Source organism: Leucoraja erinacea, chromosome 28 (genome assembly GCF_028641065.1).
Source record: "Leucoraja erinacea ecotype New England chromosome 28, Leri_hhj_1, whole genome shotgun sequence".
NCBI lineage: Eukaryota > Metazoa > Chordata > Chondrichthyes > Rajiformes > Rajidae > Leucoraja > Leucoraja erinaceus.
The window spans coordinates 17651947-17675218 of record NC_073404.1 but is presented as its reverse complement, the minus strand read 5'-3'; the positions used below and the strand labels follow the sequence as shown (position 1 = coordinate 17675218).

The following is a 23272-nucleotide window of genomic DNA, read 5'->3' as shown; positions in this document are numbered from 1 at the left end:
TTGTATCCTGGCCATTTTACCTTTCGATTTAACAAACCAAAGCTTTGCCGTTAGCTATACATTTATTACATATCTTTTTTACATTATAATCTATTTCAAATCCCATTGGAATGAAGCAACATACTGCAAGGATCTTTATATCTGCCACCGTCTTGAATTGGTCCATGTGCAAGTACCATCTGCAGTTTCAAGGGCAAATGTGAAAGAAATATAGTGCCTTCTCAGATAATTAATCTATTTTCTTTTGTTAGATGACATTCATATCAGGTATTACCCATAGGTAGCATTCTGTGGCCAGTACTTGGAAGCATACACTGCTAGCACTTCTAGTTGAAAAGCAAGGCAGACAAGCATATTTCTGCATTGCTTTTGATGTCTGAAGTTCTCCATCAATTAACTTCCCCCTCCACAGGGAACAGATTAATGACTGAAACTTTTACTGGGTGGAAAATCGAGCCAATAATACACAGAACTCAAGAATCTTTGTTCTTAGGAAGAACACACGTTTAAATTAGTAAAATAAAGTGAGTATAGCAAATCACCAGACCAAACTAGAACCAAGCCCCTGAAGCTCCACCAGAGCTTCAGAAATTACAAATGATGGATATTTCAGAGCGGGCCCAGTCTACATGGTGGCTTCTCATCTTCAGGGCAAGAACAAATTAACTCACTCAGACCTTTAGAAGTTAAAATCTTTTTTTTTTTTTTTTTTTTTTTTTTTTTTTAAATGCAATTTCTCCAGTGTTCTTTCTATGGTAACAACTGAAAATAATTATAAAATGTCCATTTAGTTGTGTTTGGCAGCATTCTTAAGTTAAAAAATATTTTCTGCTGTTATTTACAGGCTGGTTGTTACCGATCCAATTAAAAACCTATTGTTAGAGAACCAGTAATGTACAATGGAACAAACGGCCCACCATTTTGGCAAGGGGTATGTTTGGGTAGGAATGGTTTATAATTAAACTCAGTTATTATAAAATCCAGTACCTAACCCAACGCACGTTCTTTTTAAAAAAGACATTGCCAGTGCAAAAACAAAACAAGAAATTTAACCTGGCTAAAATATCCCAAATTTCTGTCCCTTGGCTAGAACTGCAGTGATGGAATATAACAAGCTGTTATAGGACTCTCAAAAATCTTACATATCTGTTTACTTAGTGGTCTAAATCTTATCATATTTTTATTTTCTTTGTCACATTTAGTGGACAAAAGCTATTCCATCAGAGTATTCATATTTACGAAAGTCAATCACTGCACATTTCAGATTTTTTTCCCCCATTAAAGCACTATGTACTCACTTAATTAGATAATTTGGGTTGCTATGAAGCATTTTCACTATTAAAACACATCCCAAAATGTTGTAATAAAACATATTACAGGAAAACAATATAGCCCATGAGGACTTTCATTTTCAAAGCAGGTTCTTTCTCCACAATTTTGAACAGAACTCAAATCTCATAGCAACCAATGTAACCTAAATAAATGAGCTTGTTTGTTTAGACCAAGGAATAGGAAGCCACCGAGAAAAATCCATTGAAGGAATGACATAAAGATATTAATTACAGGAATTATTTCACCACTGTAGTTTTGCAATCTGACTGATCTCATTTCAGTATTAAGGTGCAGATTCATGCACCACCTATTCATCAACATTTGGAAATGCAGTGTGATAAAACTGAATGTCTACTGAAACAGCGGGCATTCCAGTGGAATAAAAAAAATAATTAAAATGTACTGTTTTAAAAGTAATGAGTATTATTTTGGACTGCAATCAAGTTTAGACAAGAACAGTTATTGTCTTTTCCAAAATTAAATTACAGCCCATCTTTAAGCCCATGTGTTTTTATTTCCAAATAAGCATTATATCAGAAATTTTACGTATACCTCCAAGTTCTGTGTATTTTTAAATATTTTCTAAATCTACACTTTTGAGGGAAGAGAAAAGGAGGAAGGAATTATTACCAGAGCGTAATGCTTAAAACCCTGTATTTGCAATATAAAAACATTTTTGTCCAAAAATCATGCTTCATTTTTGAGGCCTAGATAATTACACCAGTAATTTTCCTCCAAAACTATACAGCTGTCATTGGATCACTGACTTCAGCAGCAGTGAAGGACATGATTGCCATGACGACTCCAGACCGTCACAGCATGGTCCATACAGACACACAGAAAGCAATCGGCTAGAAGAGTGGAGGCATTTCCCCCAGAGCTTGCAATTGCGCTGTTTCAGTCAGGACTTGGAGGAACATTCTGGCAATGCTTATCGGCATCCATGAGGCTACTTTGTCAATTGTAAACTGCTTCTCTTTAACAGTTTGTCTTCCACGAGTTCAAATGAGGTGACACCTGCCAGCCCTTCCGCAAGCTGCTGGCAAGCCTGGGGAGAAATCAGTTTGCAACTCCGAAGGTCGATTCGATTAAGGTTTGGGCAGTGTTGAAGCAGCAACAGGCACTGGTCTGTTATTCGATGGCAACCTGAAAGAAGCCGATTAAAGGTGAATTATTAACATATGTTGACAAACACCATTACTATTGCAATTTTTTGTATTTTAAAGCTGTTTTCATTGTTTTTGGAGAGCAATGTCTGTTCTCCTGCATTAATATATTATATGATCTCTTAAAGGATCACTGGTGGACTATTAACAAGAGAGACGATTGGTCCAATTTCCCCATTTTCCAAAGTGGCTTCTTTAAATAGTGACCTGATTAAATTTGCTAATAGTTGTCACTACTGACTATGTTTGGCTTTATCTATAGGATCAAATTCCTGCTTTCAGAGACCATAGGAAATAAAAGATCTTGATGAGATGCTGCAAGTCCTTTACCTGAAAGATTAATTTCAGTCAGTGTTTCCCGTGTGGAAGATCCAGCAGCTGTCAAGAGGGCAATGGATTGATCAGTCACGTGGTTACATTGACTCAGGTCCAGCTTGTTTAGCATTGGCATGTAGCGTATCATCAGCGCCAACGAGCAGTCAGTAATATCCAAACCCGCTAAATGAAATTCTGTCAGGTTGCACAGTTTGCTCTGGTTATGACCTATAGAAAACAATGGAAGAGCATCTTCTTTTAAAATGTTGTGCTAAAATTAGTTAGAAAGTATAGCAAGGCATTTGCAAAAATAAACCTGAGCAGGGGGGAAGTGAGAGGGAAAAAGGAAAGGGTGACCCTTACTGGGGAGAGGGGAGAACATATGGAAGTGGCAACAGAGCGTTAAACTAACCTGTCTGACATTTTAACAACAGGCCTTAGAATGCTCTTATGGAATGTCGACTCTCATGAAACTAGCCTCGTGCTCTTGTCAACTGGCATTAAAATCATGACACTTCCCTGAACTCCACATGCTCTCCATTGCTCAATGCCATATTCCTTTTTTGCTCTAATACTTAATGAGATTAACTCTTAGCGATATCCAAAACAGCTCCGTGAAGGTTTCACAAAAAAATTAAATAGGGGTTAGCAATGGTGTCAGACAAGAGGGAATTTTGTCCCCAGTTCTTTTTAATCTATACATTGATGATCTGTCCAAGCAATTGAAAGCCTGTAATACTGGGTGCATGATTGTTAATACTCTAGTGAACCATATTATGTATGCAAATTATCTTGTGGTCTTTAGTCCATCTAGCGCTGGTCTCCAGCAGCTCCTTACTATATGTTCTGCCCTTACTATATGTTCTGTGTATGGTGTGGAACATGATATTAAATATAATGCTGGTAAGAGTGCTGTTATGATCTGTAGAACCAAAGAGGATAAAGATCTAAAATTTCCTGATTTTAAATTGTCCAATAATAATCTTAGTGTCTGTAATAAGGAAAATATCTTGGACATTTTATTACAGAACAAATGGCAGATGATGTGGATATTTATAGGCAACGCCGTATGATGTATGCACCAGCAAACATTCTCTTATGCAAGTTTAGTGCGTGTACAGATGGAGTGAAGTTGTCTCTGTTCAGAGTATATTGTACACCACTCTATACTGCACACCTATGGTCAAACTACAGAAAAGCAAGCTTAGAGACCATAGTAGCTTAGTAGCTTAATTATGCCATGAGAATATTACTTAAGAGGCCTAGATGGCGTAGTGCAAGTGAAGTGTTTGTGGCTGCAGGAGTCAATACTTCACAAACTGTCTTAAGAAATCTTATGTATAAATCTATTTGCCGGATTAATGACACTGATAATTAAATTATCTTGGCCTTATTAAACATAAGGTTTCCACTTTGCTACACGCTTCCAATCTCAGCTGTGGAGACATTGGTATAGGTGTCTCGTTGTTGGACATTTTTTTTAATTCTTGATCTTAAACGATGTATTGTGCTTTTGTAAGTAATTTACTGTGTTTTTGTAAGTAATTTATTCTATGTAATGTCTTGTCTTTTATCTGGACCTTGAGTCTGTAATAAAAGTAGTAAGTATGTTTAATTAAAATAACTACATCAAGGTTGAAACTTGTAAATACCATTGAGCTGTCATGAACAAATATCTTACCAAAGTGGATTCTACTGGATTACACTCTACACTTTTTTATCCATCAGCTTGTTCATCCATATTCCACATTTGTTGATGAAATTTTTTTATATATTTCCCTTCATGGCAAAATGGTATTACACACAAACCATTCAATGCAGTTTTATATATTTCCTTTAAAAACTGCGCAACCAAATGTATCAGAGGCAGAGAGTCATTTTATTCAAAAATCAGTGGTAGACTCAGAGAGTTTAAATAGAAAAATTATGATACTCTGGTTTAATTGTATCCAAACAGTTTTAGTAGCATTAATTGAATGCCCCAATTACAGGTAAACGCAATCCAACCCAGCAACCTTACATGACTGTAATCTTTTGCCTTCCTGAAATATTAATAGTTAATGGAGACTTGGACACACGCAGGGTGTAATGTCAAGTATATAATTCCCAATTTGAATCGTATTCACTTACTTTCTGAATCAAGCGTCTCATTTTTTAATTTATTTCATTAACTGGGGATATGTCGATATTTTTCTTGGGGGAAGGGTAGGAAGCATGGAAGGAAGCAAAAGATGGGGGAGATTGGGTTCCTTTTGTTAGAGAACATTTACCAACAATCAATTTAATGCTAAACAAATTGATGACAGAACACCAAGCAGACTGTTCTATTCAAAATACACAGCCAATCTTTCTACGTAATCAGGCAGCCTCAACCTATCAGAAGTGATGAAAACTATTTGCATAGGAAGGAACTGCAGATGCTGGTTTAAACCGTAGACTCACAAAGCCGGAATAACTCAGCGGGACAGGCAGCAGCTCTGTAGAGAAGGAATGGGTGACGTTTTGGGTCGGGACCCTTCTTCAGATTATTTGATCTTTATTGTCAGTAAAGTTAATGGGCAAATCAGAAACATGTTTGCAAAATCATTGAAAAATTGAACTATGCAGCTTGCACCTTGCACTACACCTTCAACTGACCTACTCTGCAATCTGTAGGCGGTGAGAGCAACTCCCTCATTTGCGAGTCTTTGAGATCCTCCACCCAACGAAGATCGAGCATGCGTAGAAGAGGACAACTCGATGTACAAAGTGCAGAGATCGCACTCCAGATGCATCCTGCTAGTGCCAGAATTTTTAAATCTGTTAAAAAAAGTTAATATTACTTAATTTAAAGAAACAAGAAACATATACACAAGTTGCTCATAAGTTGTTAACCAATGCCATTCTCAGAGCTACCAGAAGCTTTTAAAAGATTATATATTTTGTGACTATTCTTGAACATATGCAGTACCTCTCACACACCAGAACACAACATTTATTGGATATAAAAAGGCACTTGGGAGCATGTGGTGGCAAGTGGAGGGACATTGACCTACAACAGAATTATTTCTCTTTCTGCCTTAGAGGAAAAGCTATGTTATTTATTGTTAATCCCTCGAGTATAGAAAGACTACTTGGACTTTCAAATGTGAAGAAAAACATTTGTTTTAATTTTTGGGCAAAAAACTGGAAGCATTCTACTGGTATATAATGAACATTTACCCTACAGTCAATTGATCTCTATATTATTATGAAATACAAAAATGTATCTGTTTTTGTTGGGTACTCTCCGCCTCCACAAATGCATCACAAGTACAACAAAATAACATTTCATTATAGAACTGAAAGTTGACATAATTTCTATGACGCAGTTGACAGCTTTAGTTGGTATTTTATGTTGATGGCAGGAAATGAAATATTACTGAGAGGCCATGACAAATGGTGCTGCAGCTCTACTTCTCAATTTATATTAATAATTTGGATGAGGGGATCATGTATAATACAGTCAATTTGGTGATGATACAAAGCCAGGTGGCAGTGTGGGCTGCAAGAAAGAGGCAGAGGAGGAGTGCTGGGCCAGGGAGAAAGACAAACAGTTACAGAAAGATTAAGCGAGGACAAGGATGTGGCAAATGGAATATTAACCTGGGAAAATTATGTAATCTACTTTGGAAAATACTACCTTTGTTTTTCAAATGGCATCAAATCAAAATATATTTGTGGTTGGAGAGACCTGGCTTCTTTGTACATGGATCACTGAAAGTTAAAATGCTGGTTCAGCAAGCAATCTGGAAAGTATGGGAACATTACACATAGGCCAGAACTAAAAACCCAGGATATGCTTTCAGTGAAGGGTGAAGGTTCAGAAAAAAAAGGTTCTTTATATTTAAAATATTAACGGCAAAATAGGTTGTATTTTCCATATCCTATGTTTGTATCAAAATATAATACACCCGATAATCAGAATAAACGATAACGTTACTAACTCATCTGGGTGCACATATAAGTGTTATTGTCACAGAGAATTTAGTGTGCTTTGTTCAATATCTTCTCCATTTTTAGAACATAAGAAACAGGATTAGTTACAGTTGAGCTACCAGATACCATTTTGTTGCAATTGAGAAGCCACAGCTAACAGAAGAACACTTACAGCATTATATCCCATACATTAGAGAGCACAGGTTCAGAACCTGATACTAACTAAACTGTGTGTAAAGACGCAGAGTTTTCAACCAACACAAGATCATCAAAGGAGAATTATCCCTTTGAACAACTGGACTCTACTTTAAGGTACGTAGGAGAGAACTGCAGATGCTAGTTTAAATCAAAGGTAGACACAAAATGCTGGAGTAACTATGCGGGACAGGTAACATCTCTGGAGAGAAGGAAAGTGACCTTTCGGGTCGAGAGTCTGAAGGAGGGTCTCGATTCGAAACGTCACCCATTCCTTCTCTCCAGAGATGCTGCCTGTCCTGCTGAGTTACTCCAGCATTTTGTGTCTACCTTCTACTTTAAGGTATGCACCCATACACTGATTATCTTTCACACTGCAAACTACAGTTAAGTGACAATAGGATCACTTAAAAGCTCATTTTTTTCATATCCATGTGACATAAAAACCACAAGGAAATACAACAGGAGCTTCTGAACAGCAACAAATGCACTGTGAACTGAATCAGTTTAAAATGGAAAATTTGGGGCATTAAAATTGGTCTTGGATTAAATTACAATTGCCAGATGCAAATGCAGAATCTCCTTTATTTTTGAATACGTCCATCTGTAGATGTTGTGTCCACGACTCTCTGGTAGACACAAACAATTAGCTGCCTTTAAAAAATAAATTAAAAAAAAATCACACGAAGCTGCTGAGTCATTGTGTGGTGCTGTACATTTCAAATTTTAATCACAGCAAGCTGTTCCACTTTTAGCTCCACACTTCAATCTTTCCACATAAATCATCCTCTGCTCTTCAAGCTTTTCACAACATTATGATTTTCAGGGAGAAGCAATCACTGACCACTTCTAATAAGTTTCTTATTTCTATAAGAATTAATTTATCATCCAAACCACTTTGCCGTCTTCCCAAAGGACAGCCGGTCACCTTACTTTCAACGTATAAACGGACAGATCAAAATTTCAGCTGCATATAATAGAAGGCACACTTAATATAGTCAAATGCTCACATTACATGTTTAAAGTGCTTCTGTAATATAAGTGTATGCTGAAATGATCTGAAGACAGACATAAACCCTTCTAGTTCTGAGGGAAAATGCTACCTCTGTTCCTCTTCATCCCTGCCCCCTCTCCCATTTACTGTTTTGCAGAATCAAAGACAATCTGCACAGATCTATTTTTGGCAGTAGTACAAGAATGAAAACCAGAGGGACGAGCTGTTCCTTCAGAATTAAATCTTTCCAGGACAAAATAGTGCTCAAGGCTTGGATTTTCAAATTGATTTTAAGTTGCATTATTCAGATTAACCAGTGATTGCTGTATTCAAATACATCAAAATCTGTAGTTAAAATAAACACATCTAAGATGTGTGCTCATTAGTTTCATGGTCATTAGATATAAACCAATACTTGTGGTTATGCTTAATTGGTCCTGCTACAACAACATTTCGTGCAACATTGGGAGTTATTTATAAGCATATACTCAAAAAAGAGAACTCTGCCAAACTATCATTTCCTACGGATACAAAGCAGCACTAAGCTTCCATTTTTCACTGTGTTACAGCTGGTGTGTAGCACCACAGAAATGCACTGTGTATGATTAATTGGTGGATTGCAGACTTCAGAAAAACAATCATCCTCGTGAATGGAGGCACAAATCCACTTCATACAAGGAGGAAGGCTCAAGCTAAAACACTTAACACCAGTCTGATTTTGGTCAGTTTCTGAACTTCTTTCAAACTATGTCATAGACTAATTTGGAGTGCACTAGTTTTTGTTGTAAGCAACGGCTAAGATAGAAATGTAACTAATTTAGACAAACGCTAACAATTATATGTTGAACAAAATACTTTCTTATATGCAGTGTATACATCATAACTGCATAAACTGCATTGTTGGGGAAGTCCAGGACAAGGGGTCACAGCTTAAGGATAGAGGGGAAATCCTTTAGGACCGAGATGAGGAAAACATTTTTCACACAGAGAGTGATGAATCTCTGGAACTCTCTGCCACAGAAGGTAGTTGAGGCCAGTTCATTGGCTATATTTAAGAGGGAGTTAGATGTGGCCCTTGTGGCTAAAGGGATCAGGAGGTATGGAGAGAAGGCAGGTACGGGATACTGAGTTGGATGATCAGCCATGATCATATTGAATGGCGGTGCAGGCTCGAAGGGCCTACTCCTGCACCTATTTTCTTTGTTTCTATCTAATCCTCTGATTTCAAGGAACAACATAATTATCAGTTGTTAATTTAATTAAATCAAAATCTTCCTCAGTCATAGGAAAGTTGTACAATAGAGAAACATGCCATTCGGCCCATCGTGTTCATGCAGGCTATCATGCCCATCTATACTAATCTCACTTGCCTGCATTAATTCCACATTCTATGTCTTCAAAAAGGGTCATGGCCTCAAACATCATCTATTTCCTTCCACAGAAGCTGCCTGACCCACTGAGTCCCTCCAACAGTTTGTTTTGTGCTGAGGATTCCAGCCTCTGCACTCTTTTATCTCTCTCTATGCCTTTCTAACTCAAATACCTGTCCAGATGCCTCTTAAATGTTATGACTGTTAAATGTGGTCCTGCTTCCACGATCTCATCTGGAAGCTTGTTCTAGATATCAGCTACCACTTTGGGAAAATGGAAACTTTCCTCTCATCTTAAATCTATGCCCTCTTGTTTTAGACACCGCTACCACGGGAGAGACACTTTGGCTATATACAATGGCTTGCAAAAGTATTCATACCCCTTGAACTTTTCCACATTTTGTCACGTTACAACCACAAACGTAAATGTATTTTATTGGGATTTTATGTGATACACCAACACAAAGTGGCGCATAATTGTGAAGTGGAAGGAAAATGATACATGGTTTTTACAAATGTTTTTACAAATAAAAAACTGAAAAGTGTGGCGTGCAAAAGTATTCAGCCCCCTTTACTCTGATACCCCTAAATAAAATCCAGTGCAACCAATTGCCTTCAGAAGTCACCTAATTAGTAAATAGAGTCCACTTGTGTGTAATCTAATCCCAGTATAAATACAGCTGTTCTGTGAAGGCCTCAGAGGTTTGTTAGAGAACTTTAGTGAACAAACAGCATCATGAAGCCCAAGGAACACACTAGACAGGTCAGGGATAAAGTTGTGGAGAAGTTTAAAGCAGGGTTAGGTTATAATAAAATATCCCAAGCTTTGAACATCTCACGGAGCACTGTTCAATCCATCATCCGAAAATGGAAAGAGTATGGCACAACTGCAAACCTACCAAGACATGGCCGTCCACCTAAAATGACAGGCCGGGCAAGGAGAGCATTGATCAGAGAAGCAGCCAAGAGGCCCATGGTAACTCTGGAGGAGCTGCAGAGATCCACAGCTCAGGTGGGAGAATCTGTCCACAGGACAACTATTAGTCGTGCACTCCACAAATCGGGCCTTTATGGAAGAGTGGCAAGAAGAAAGCCATTGTTGAAAAAAAGCCATAAGAAGTCCCGTTTGCAGTTTGCCACAAGACATGTGGGGGACACAGCAAACATGTGGAGGAAGGTGCTCTGGTCAGATGAGACCAAAATTGAAGTTTTTGGCCTAAATGCAAAACGCTATGTGTGGCGCAAAACTAACACTGCACATCACATTGAACACACCATCCCCACAGTGAAACATGGTGGTGGCAGCATCATGCTGTGGGGATGCTTTTCTTCAGGAGGGACAGGGAAGCTGGTCAGAGTTGATGGGAAGATGGATGGAGCCAAATATAGGGCAATCTTGGAAGAAAACCTGTTAGAGTCTGCAAAAGACTTGAGACTGGGGTGGAGGTTCACCTTCCAGCAGGACAACGACCCTAAACATACAGCCAGAGCTACAATGGAATGGTTTAGATCAAAGCATATTCATGTGTTAGAATGGCCCAGTCAAAGTCCAGACCTAAATCCAATTGAGAATCTCTGGCAAGACTTGAAAATTGCTGTTCACAGACGCTCTCCATCCAATCTGACTGAGCTTGAGCTATTTTGCAAAGAAGAATGGGCAAAAATTTCAGTCTCTAGATGTGCAAAGCTGGTAGAGACATACCCCAAAAGACTTGCAGCTGTAATTGCAGCGAAAGGTGGTTCTACAAAGTATTGACTCAGGGGGGCTGAATACTTTTGCACGCCACACTTTTCAGTTTTTTATTTGTAAAAAAAATTGAAAACCATGTATCATTTTCCTTCCACTTCACAATTATGCACCACTTTGTGTTGGTCTATCACATAAAATCCCAATAAAATACATTTACGTTTGTGGTTGTAACATGACAAAATGTGGAAAAGTTCAAGGGGTATGAAAACTTTTGCAAGCCACTGTATTGCATCTCAACTTTACACACCATTATCAGGTCGCCCCTCCAGCCTCGTTTGTTCCTGGGTAACAGATCCAGCCTATCAAATCTCTTTATAACCTAGGCCCTTAATGGTTGAAGTGGCAATATTCAACTGTAACAAACACAAAATACTAGTAATTTACCTTCTGTGGTTTAAGACCTTGCCTCGAGCAAAGTGGTTGCCACAACAGTGATTATTTAATAAAGCTTTAGTGAACGTTAAATGCCTTGGGAAATCTTTACCTTTTGGAAAGCATTAAACAAATTTGAATTTCCTGAATTGGTTAGTGTCCATAGAATGGCCAGTATACTGCAAAATGGGCCTGCAAACTGTACAATAGCAAAAGAAACCAAGCATGTTGCAAAATAATCTATCCATGTATGCATGCTTGATGGAAATAACCTTCATTACAGTATTCCCATATTACAACTTTAAAAGAAGTTCTGAACAAAAGGAATGATCTTAAAATTCATACCCAAATTTAAATTAGTAACGTTAAATTATTGAACAATTCTAATATTTCAAATATTGTATTTTAAATTTGATAGCACAGTTGCCTTTTTCGAAAATAGTGATTTATAAAAACACAAGATCCAATACACCTCTTCTTATTTGCACAGATAAACAAACCAAATCCACCCTTACTTTGCAACTTGTTTATGAGCCAACTGAGTTGTTTCTTTGAGATATTTGTCCAGCTAAGGTCTAGAATGATGGGCTGTCTCCTGATGATCCCACTCAGCATTGTTGGAGTGATCGATTTGCAGCGACTCAAGTTAATGGTGGTCCATAACCGCTTGTCACAACACCTGCAAACAATAAGAAATTAAGCCAGCCGATGAAACCATTCAGTAGACTGGTTAAAAGTTATCAAATATGCATTTTGACAAAATACCACCATTATATGCAGTCCTAGCAAATAAAAACAGCACATAAATTCTGTTCTTAAAGGGATGCCAATTCTTATTACATCAAAAGCAATTTGTAACACTGGCCAGAGGTTACATTAAAGTACAAAAGCTAAAAAGTAACACAATGCAAGTATTCACATTGGAGAGTTTTACAAACCACATTGGTTTGCAAGACTCTCTCCAACATGAATACTTGCATTGTAACTCCAAACGGTGTATTTCACAATTATTTAACTGCATGCAAGTTCAGAGAAATTTGGAACATAATTGGAAACTCAGATATCTTGGGATTGGAAAAAAGTCTATGAAGCTTTAATAAATATTATTACAATTATCACACATTAAAATAACTTTTCCAATACTTGACGATCATTAGAAACCATATTACTGTGCAAGTTAGCATCAAGCATGTATCAACTATGACAGTGTGGTAGAGCCCAATACTAAGATTGAGATGTGCAAAGTGTGCATTCAATTTCCATCTCAAAATAATAATGCAGATTTAACTACCAAAATTCATATATTCCATAATAATGGCATTAGAAAGCCAAGCCAAGATTATGTTGTCCACAAGTTGTTGGTATTATTCAATTTAGAGGTACAACACTCTTAATTTTAAAGACAGATTTCTAAAAGTATGCATAACGATGTATACTTTTAAAACTTTCAATTAGGTTTAGGTGTGTTAATAGGGAGGTTTCACGGCAGTCGGGTCACGACCCATGACCCGTACTGTTGCTACGCTACTCCAAATGGATTACACCCGATGTACTGCAGGTAGGCACTTACCATTGTTTCCAGCGTAGCGGGCCCGTTAAAACCCGCTGAAATTGTCAATTTTTGCGCTGTAAATAATTATGGAAATCGGGATAAGCGTGAGAGACATTTAGCATACTTCACAATTCCAAAAGTGAGGAGAAATGACGGTAGATAGAAACGAGAGCTGAAGGGGACAACAACAGCCAAAGTGCTTGGCGAACATTGGCCGTTTGCTCACTGCATTTCATCAACAGTAAGGCATTATTTGTGTTTTTTCTTGATTCCTTTGGCACCTAAAAAGTTTCAGAATTGATAAATCTGGCTGTAATTTCTTTAAATCGCCCATGGTTCTCGTGGGTTTTTACATACAAAATGAAAATGCATCTGAAGAAAAATTTACAGCCAGATTTATCACTTCTGAGAATTTTTAGATGCCAAAGGAATCAAAAAAACACAAATAATGCCTTACTTGATGAAATGCAGTGAGCAAACTGCGATAATTCCAAATATTTTCAATGTTTACCAAGCACTTTAGCTGTTGTAGTCCCTTCAGTTCTCGCTTCTCTATACCTTCATTTCGCTTCACGTTTGGAATTCTGAAGTTGGGTACATGTCTCTCACACTTACCCCGACTCCCACAATTTTTTTCAGCGTAAAAATTCAACATTTTGGCGGTTTTTAACAGTTAGGAAAGTACGCGTTTCAAGCATTAATAACATACACCAGAAGTGATGGATGTCTTCCAGTTGGATTTAGCGGCTTCGTGCGTCGAGCCCTATGACCAAGTGACCTTCCGTGCAACCCCCCTATACTAAAAGCAATAAAAACTCAGGTCAGTTGCACTTTAAAACTGCTTAATTACAAATATTGCTGAGGAATCAACTTGTACAGCGCATCGTCAAATTTCTGTTCCACTTCTGTTGGTATTTTTACCTCTGCTGACCAGAACCATTGTAGTGCAGCAACAGTTGTATTTTCAATAGCATGTAACCAAAAGGGAACTGAAGCAATTTTGGTGCATTTTCAGTTTTGTGATTCTGCAATAAATACACTCACATTTCTGGCCAATGGGGTGATACCCACATTTTTAGGATATCACGTACAAATGCGTTTGACATTTATTGATTATTGACAACACTCATTTCCAATTTCTTGAGCATGCAATGGTAAAACTGGAATGTAATCCAAAGTTCACCAGCATGTGGCAGCATTTATATACCAGCTGGAAATTGTACAGCAAGTTAGCTGACCAATTACGTCCCAGATCTAATGTCAACAACATGCTGTCTTTACAGTCACTTCATGCTATTCCACTCCTCCAAATGGCTGTCACTAATAATGTTTACAAGTAAGCATTGTATAAATGAGTCATTTTAAAAACACATTGATTTCTTTGAATTCAATTAAAAAGTGTATACGTGGTTCATTCTTTGATATTTCTTTAAAAATCTATTTGGCATATCTTGGTCTCTTTTATATTTTTATGAGCTATATTAACATTAAATTAACTGGGTCATGGGAATCCTTTCTCCAAACAAAGTTTTCCTTTTTTTCTTCTTCTGGATGAAACCCACACTGACGCACCCTCTCCAACTGTCAAATGATAAAAATTAAGATGTGTACCATTAAATAACAAAGATTTCAACACACAATTTTAAAATAACATAGCCAAGGTGGAAGAAATAATGAGACGACCTGAATAGTTGATGAGCAAAGAGTGCGATAATGCTTTCAAACTGTTACATTTCGGCTCAACTGTTCGAAACTTTTCTTAACCACTATATCACCTTTTACCCTCTTGAGACCTCTCTACAGCAACCCTGACATTATAATCAAACCCGTCGACAAGGGAGGTGCCGTGGTTGTCTAGCGCGCTGACCTCTACCGGGCTGAGGCAAGGCGACAACTCTCAGACACCTCCTCCTACTTATTCTTGGACCATGATCCCACAGATGAACACCAGGCCTTAATCTCAAACACCATTACTGATTTCATCACTTCTGGCTGTCTTCCTTCCCCAGCCTCCAACCTTTTCATTTCCCAGCCCAGCACAGCCAGTTTATCTTCTCCCCAAAACCCACAAACACAACTGCCCTGGCAGACCCATTGTTTCTGCCTGCTCCTGTCCCATGGAAATGATTTCCACATACCTTGGCGCCATCCTATCCCCCCCGGTCCAACCTTCCCACTTCCTCCGAGTCCAAGGTATAGCTATGGCCACACCCACACCCATATGGGCCCCAGCTGTGCCTGCCATTTTATAGGATACATTGAACAATCCCCGTTCCAGGTGTACACTGGTCCTATCCCCAAACTCTATCTCCTTTACATTGATGATAACTGTATCGGTGCCCCGTCTAAAAAATTCACACGGTGCAAAGCCAAGGTGATACAGACACACACCGCGATGAATAGGGAGGTTGGCGCTGTAATTAAGACGGCTAAAGCACATTGTATGGTAAGTCCTTTAAAAGAGGGGGGGGGGGGGAGAGGAAGGAGTGGAGACAACTTTTAAGAAGCCAGTGATACACGGCTGTGAAGCTCGGCGGACATTTAGCGTTACCGGTCGGTTATCCTGAAAACTGCTGCTTACCTTTTTTTTCCCCCCAATCAGCCAATGAAATTCACCGGCTACAACCTATGAGAACCTTCGACCTCCTGGCAACCCATTAGGACCTCCTGCCAACACACATACGGCACGAGAACTCTCGCTACTCTCCATTCGCGGCGACCATAATGAGATCACGACTAGTTCCCAGAATGCAGGAACTCCTCGCAACCATGAAGGCGACTCCCCGGCAACTACCCGAGAACATGTGGCGACTGCATAGTCTCCTGCATTCGCCTAAGTGGGACAACCCATTATCCCTAACCAATCTGAAGAAGGGCCTCGAACCGAACCATCACCCATTCCTTCTCTCCAGAGATGTTGCCCGAGTTACTCCAGCTTCTTGTGTCTATCTTCGGTTTAAACCAGCATCTGCAGTTCCTTCCTACACATATCTCCTTTTATCTTCCATACATTGGAGCTCTTCCAAAATTGTTCCCCATACCTCATTCCTCATTGTGCCATTTACCCATCACAAGGACCTTGTGCTTATTGAATTGCACTGAGCACATGGCCAACAATACTTCTATTTTTGTCTTTACTTTAACCTCACCATGGTCCTTTTAGTTATTTGCATTTGATTGCAGTTGATCACCAGCAGTGAGCCAAGCACCTACAGTGTGCTTCGTCTAGACAAGATCCCTCACCAGCACATCTACTCTCAGATCACCGACGTAGATAAAGCTCTGTGTGTTTGGATGAATCGGTTGGTCATTGACGTAAATGTTAAAGACTAGGATTTCCAATACACTTCCTTGGAGTAGTCCAACATTTTGAAAGATTTTTCTGAATCTGACATAGGAACAGTTTTCCACAAATATGTGGACTAACTGGACCAGATGACTGTCCTTTGCCATCTTACAGATCTTCCAAAGCAACACTTGATTATTGACAGAATTGCCTATTACTGAGATCCTGGTAAGTGATCACATTGTCAGGAGTCTAGAGTGTGGTTCCACTTGTGGTTTGTGGAAATGATAAATCAAGGGAACGATCCAAAAGCTCGCCTGATCCGAGGGATCTTCACTGAAATTCAGTAGTGCAGTTATGCATATTCATCTCCAGACATCAAGGTATTGAACAGTCTCAGCAGCTAATCCCTTACCACTGATCCCAATTTATTTGTCTGTTCAGTGTGAGCTTTTACTGTTATGGACTGTGGAATTGCTGGTCTTTACACAAGCTGAAATGGAAAAGGTCATTGATGACATGAAGTGGGTTTTGAAATTGCTTGCTTTACATCCCTCTCATTGCAGTTTCTTTTTCTACTGTCTGTTTGAGGTTTGTCATTTTCAAGTAGTAGGTGTGTTACTGTTTATCTGGTGCAATAGAGATTTGCTACATTTTCTGGGGCTCATTGCTCAGCTATTTAACTGTCGACAAAGCTTTCTTGGTGTTGTGACATATGTGAGATTTCTTTCGGTTCCTTCAATCATTATGTTTTGTCAGACCAACTGAATGGTTTTTTTTTTCCTTTTTGTGATAGAGTCTTCTGCTAAAGGATTTGAACACTGTCGAATCAGTGGCCAGGCCCAGTGCGAGTCACAGTATCAAATTTGCTCAACAACTGTGAAACTGGCAATGTATTGCACCTAATTTATAAACCACTCTGTTTCCTGTGTGAGCACATCTCTATTCATGGTCAGATCCTCCACACTTACTCGTGTAACCCTAATACTGTGTGCACTTGCCCAGTGTGGGAACACTGTGCCTATGCAAAATAAATCAAAAACATTGGCTGCGCAAGGGCAGCTGCAGAAACACCACATGCTGTTTCTGCCAATGGACAGCTTCATATTGTGCATCCTCACTAGAAAAGCATCACCACAAAAAATGTTTGACTGCATCAGCATTGTTGCACCCAAAAAGGTGGGGCAGTGGAAGAAATCATTGATAGCAAATTCTGGGTTTCTGTAGTTAGAACAGCATAAATGCACATGTCAACCCTTCTGTCAGATCACAATGGCAACTCAACAATTTTTGGCATCATTAAAATCACATATTGCAACTGAATAAAAGTCCAGTACTTCTTGATCAAATCTCCAGCCTTCCAGCTTAATGCCAGATGAACTTTGAGGAATCTTTTACAATAACAAAGGGGCAGCCCGCAGGCCACCCTTATTTTTTTGGGGGTAGTGTTACTTAAATAGTAGTAGTAACAAAGTAGTAACAAGCTTCTGGGAGGAGAAATCCCTCCTCATTTTATAGCCAGTGGCAAATCTTTATTGGTATTGATATTGGTACTGGTTTATTATTTTTGTCATGTGTTCGAGATAGTGAAACACTTTGTTTTGAATGCTATCTAATCAAATCATGTAGACACAAAATGCTGGAGTAACTCAGCGGGACAGGCAGCATCTCTGGAGAGAAGGAATGGGTGACGTTTCGGGTCAAGACCCTTCCTCAGACTAATCAAATCATGTCATATACAATTACAATCATGCCCTACATAAGTACAGCAGGTAGTGTAGTGAAAAATAACTAGAGTGTAGAACAGTGTTACAGCATTCCAATGTTACTGCCGCAGAGAAAGTGGAGATTTAAAAAAGTGCAAGGGACACAAGGGGAGTAAGGAAGGTTAGCCTGTGTAATGGACTGCACTGTGTATGTTCACTGTTTAATGAACCTGCATCCACATCTATCTCCACTATTCCAGTTTAACCCACTAGGAAAACATTTCTACCCAGTCAAGCCCACTCAGAGCCTTATATGCTTCAATAAGTTCACTTCACATTATTCTAAATTCCAGTGACCATTGGACAAATCTATTCAACCTTTCCTGATAAGATAACACATTCTGCTCAGGATTCAATCCAATAAATCCTCTCTGTACTGCCTCCCAATCTGAAGGGTCCCAACCCGAAACGTCACCTATTCATGGTCTCCTCTGATGCTGCCCGATCTGCCGAGTTACTTTGCGTCTCTGTCTCCAAGGCAAATATTGTTTTCCGTAAATAAAGAGACTAACCCTTGACATTGTACCCAGATGTAGTCTTACCAAACTACTACACAACAGCATGCACTATGTAATTAGCTTGATCCTGATTTCAGGTGGTTTACAAGAATAGAAGCATCAATTGCGATATAAATGGCAGTGACACCAGAGCTTACCCTACCTAAATCCAGACTCCAGCCACTTATTTCCATCAGTGGCAGAACTCCATTTATGTAAACACAATATCTGAAAAAGATGCATTTTGGAATTCCACTCCAAAAACCACAAATGCAATAGCAAAGGATTTGAAAATCAAATCTCTCATGAGGCATGATTTTCCCCTCACCAACCAAAACATCTTCCATGCTGCCAACTGGCATGTCTCTTATATTCTCTGAAGTATAAATAAAGCCATTCACAAATGTATCCAAAGTATAACTAGTTGTACAGTTAAGTTAATCCATTATTTGTTGGAGTCTCGGTGAAGTATATATCACTTAGAAAGGCAAGCAGCAAGCACAAAGTGGTTGCACTACTACGAATCTCTTCAAAAACAGATTTATATACAGTTTTCAGACCAGCCCTATGTTGAGATGATGCAATTACATCTCAAGGATATTCAAGTTCTTTTATACAAATGAGTACAAAGAGTGTTGGTTTATTTTATCAATCATATGACAAATTATATGTACAGTTCGGCATTCAGAACTGTTTTGGTTCAATTTAAAAATCAAGCAACCAATTAACAATGTTCGCAGTGCATTTCAGGATATTCCACTGGGCTTTGGCTAGGAATGTGAGAATTACGATGGCTGGGCATTTTTTTGGTTAATTAAAATGAAAAATAAATTTTCAAATGAATTAAACCTCAGTTAAGAACGTTAATATTTTATAATATTTCTTCTTTCTTCAAAAATATTAACATACAAGCATCTAACGTATTTGTGAGCTCTTCTAGTTCCAATACATTAATTACACTAATGTACACTTTTGAGCATCAAGCAAAAGTGTAGATTATCATTGTGTTGGAAACGGTTATTTATTCACATAATGTACTGGAACTAGAAGAGCTCACAAACCTCAAAATTATCCAATTATGTTATTTGCTTCAAAATTCTCTCCCCCCAAATAACCATACTATTAATATCCTTTGGTGTCTGTTGAGCGGGAAAGATGAAGTTCCTGTTCTAAAACTAGAAAATATCAAAAATACTTTAATCTCAAATCCAGGTGCTATGCAACATCCACCTTATTCCACTCTACCCTCAAAGCCGGGTTTCTTATCAGTTTCTAAATATAACATGAACAGACACTGCAGCTCAAAATAACTTTCAAATAGTGGTTCAGGAGCAGCTTTCAGACCAACTATTGAGGCATTACAGCACATTTCTCCAGTGTATATCTGAGTACATCACTGAAGCTAGAAATAAGATTCCCTGCTCCCTCCATGCCTTATAATGAAACAGAAACCCTATATTAATGGTGGACTAGGGATTTAATGATCATTAAAGCACGTTCTGTAATATAAAACACCAACACATATAGCTTAGATTTTCTTTAAATAGTGCACATAAATTTTATGTTATCCTGAAAAACAACTGTTCAGGACACTCATCAGCAACTGGAGTCAAGCTGGCCACAAACTCTTACCTGACATTTGAAACCAAGACTTAAAAGGCAAAGATAGAATTATGACAATGAAAGACTCTATGCAGCAATTCTATTTATCTTAAAAGACAATGCTAAAATCCAACAGCAAAATATTACATCACATGGCCAACCACATCTGTCAAGATGAAGCAAAAATCATTGCCTATATGATGCACAACACCACAGGAGATCTAGCCAAAGAACTTTAAAAAGTAGAACATCGTGTTTGTGGCAGTCAAAAATGAGCCACCAACTTTAATCCCATCTTTCTTTACTGGGGCTTTTAAATGAGAAGTTTTGTGGTGACACCAACCAATTAATCTCCCTGCCCACCATCCATTCCCTCCCAATCCTCGACTCCTCCAATAGGAAAACAGGTTCTTCCTATTTACACTATCTAGGCTCTCTCTCCTCTCTCCCTCCCCCCCCCCCCCCCCCAGACGTATCCAGTCATCCATAATTTTAAATGTCTAACAGCATGTTTGTTAATCTACTTCAATCACATATTTACCAACAATGTTATATCAATAATTAGTTTTGTGTAATATTTCACCATCACCTTTTTGCCATTAAATTCTATAATTCAGCTACGAAAGGGAGCAGCCAGTATACATTATGGCCTAAACTGCTACATTTAAGGGTCAAAGGACATTAATGCCAAAGTCCATTCACATATAAAAAATGAATCATCAGAATTACCAGGGTGCATTTAAGTCTTGATGATTCATGAAAATGAATCTCGAGTACTTCAAGATCTGTTTTATTATTAAGATTGCAGAGATCAACATTGGGAATTTTGGTGCAATCTTTTTAATTTTTATTGATCGTCAAATCTAACAGCTAGTCTAAATTTTAATTTATGCATAGGTCAACACTGCAACTGCAGTATGAATCAATGAAAGGCAGGGGTTCCATTTGGAACAGCCACAAATAGCTTTTAATTTCTGTCATTCTTATGGCATTGGAATGCCTCATAATAGCAATGCCTCAGCCGCACAGATCTACAGCACATCCAGAGATTCAGGGCATTAACCCTGTAGTCAGCAAAAATTAAGGTACAATTTGGCTAAGGTTGAATAACTCAGTTATGATTGGCATAAAATGAACTGAGAAAAATAATTTGTCAAGTTAATCCTCTAAATGGACTACTGGTTCTCCACCCTCTGATCAGGTACATTGTTTGGGAAACAGTAATCAGCCACCTCCATATGTAGAATGCTTATATTTGAGCAATTGATTGAAATGATTGAAAGGTAAAGCATGGAAACAGGCCCTTTGGTCCACTGAGTCCACACTGGTCCACCATCGATCAACCGTTCACACTGGTTCTATGTTATCCCACTTTCACATCCATTCCCTACACACTTGGAAGAACATGCAAACTCCATGCAGACAGCACCAGAGGTCGGGATTGAACCCGTCTTTGGTGCGGAGGCAGCGGCTCTACCATCTGTGCCACTGTACTGCTGTGATTTAAAATTTAATCTTCCAAAAATCACAAAGGAAAGATTTCTTCTAGCATCTTTAAAATAAAGTAATGTCAACATATCCAAATGGAAGAATACTCTGATTTATCTGTGTAAATTTTATATTTTAACCCAAATTGTTCATTTTAATTTCACATAATCTCAGATTAAATGTTCACATTTCTAATGAAAACTGCATCTAAATAATAAATAATTACCTTGAGAAATAATTTAAGCTGCTTACAGTTATACGAGCTAAGTTACAAAGTAGGCATGAGATTCTGTGATCTATTTGCAGGGGAACTGTATCTGCAAAGCATGCTTTCGCACACAGTGCAACTCAAATTTCACAGTTTCAGTACAAAATCATCAAAAGGCAGTAGCATTCAATGCAAGACTACTTTCGAATGTGATTCAATATAGCTAGAGCAAAAGGCTAACTGGGAAGAGAATGGGTCCCCTTAAGGATCAGTGAGTTCTTCCATGTGTGGCGCCACGGGAGGCAAATGAAGTCGTAAATGAATACTTTTTATTTGTGATGTATGTAATGTGGATACAGACATGGTACATAGGGAAAATCATGGAAGAGAACAGTCCGAAAACATGTCAATAACATGAAAGAGAATTTGTCAGCATCCGCTGCATCCTAGTCTTGAATAGCTGGTCCCTTACTTCGTGACCCCTGGTTCTAAACATCCCTTTAGTAATTGTCAACTCTGCATCCATCCTGTCAAGACCCATAATTATGTGCGTTTCAGGGAGATCATCTCTCCGAATTCTACAGGAATACAGTTTAGGAGGTTTAATCTTGCCTTACAGGACAATCTTCAATAATCAATCTAGTCTAGTAAACCTAAAGTGCACTCTCTCCGTTGCAAGTATATCCTTCCATGGGCATGGAAACCAAATCTGTATACAATGATGCAGTCACACCAGTCCTATAATTATAGTAATAAATTATTATTCTGGTAGTTAAAACCCCTTGCAAAATTCAGAGTTTGCTTTTCCAATTACTTGCAGCAACTGCAGATTAACTTTCAGTGATCTCACAGCAATCTTTCTGATTAGTTGAAAATTTTAAATATTATTAAGCCATCAATGCTAAACTTTCTGAAAGGAACATTCACCCTTTTGCAACTGCTTTCCTAACCGTCTCCAAAATACACCATGATTTGCATTCATTACATTGTCAAACAATATCAAGTAGAACACAATGAGTAACCCTTGGAGATGTGTGTTTAATAATACATATTTGCAGCAGATGTGAAGGGTGCAGATTACTAAAGATCCTAGCTACACTTTGATTCTTGATCTAATTGTTTATGCATGCGACACAACATATTGTGCGCACATGAAAATCAGATCTCCAAGAATTTGGATCTTTGTCTATTTTTGGTTGAGTGTTGTTGTTCTCTGCAAATTGGATTTCCCAGAAACATGAGAAATTGGCCAAAATTCATTGTCAATTGGCATTAGGGCAAGTTACACACATATTCAGGACAGTACCCAATTCTAAAACCTCAGATATCTTAATGTGCAGAAATGGCAGTGCACATCAGATACAAAGACTATGGGATCGGTCAATATCTTTGTTATGGCACAAGCATTCTACACTCCAGAAA

The 23272-nt window shown here is 38.4% G+C and overlaps 1 protein-coding gene across 3 annotated transcripts in view; it reads right to left on the bottom strand.

The window, feature by feature from the left end:
• Nucleotides 1–237: 237 nt before the first annotated feature.
• Nucleotides 238–23272, bottom strand: part of LOC129710720 (lysine-specific demethylase 2B-like) — a 138420-nt gene continuing 115385 nt past the window's right edge. For 2 of the 3 annotated variants that reach the window (XM_055657908.1, XM_055657907.1), the window contains 4 exons: nt 11967–12130; nt 5451–5612; nt 2829–3041; nt 238–2478 (listed from right to left, as the gene is read on the bottom strand). In XM_055657908.1, coding sequence (XP_055513883.1) covers nt 2282–2478; nt 2829–3041; nt 5451–5612; nt 11967–12130 — 736 coding nt within the window. In that variant the 3' untranslated portion in view covers nt 238–2281. Of the gene's footprint in view, nt 2479–2828; nt 3042–5450; nt 5613–11966; nt 12131–23272 lie in introns of those variants that run through there. The other variant, XM_055657910.1, reaches the window with a different exon arrangement.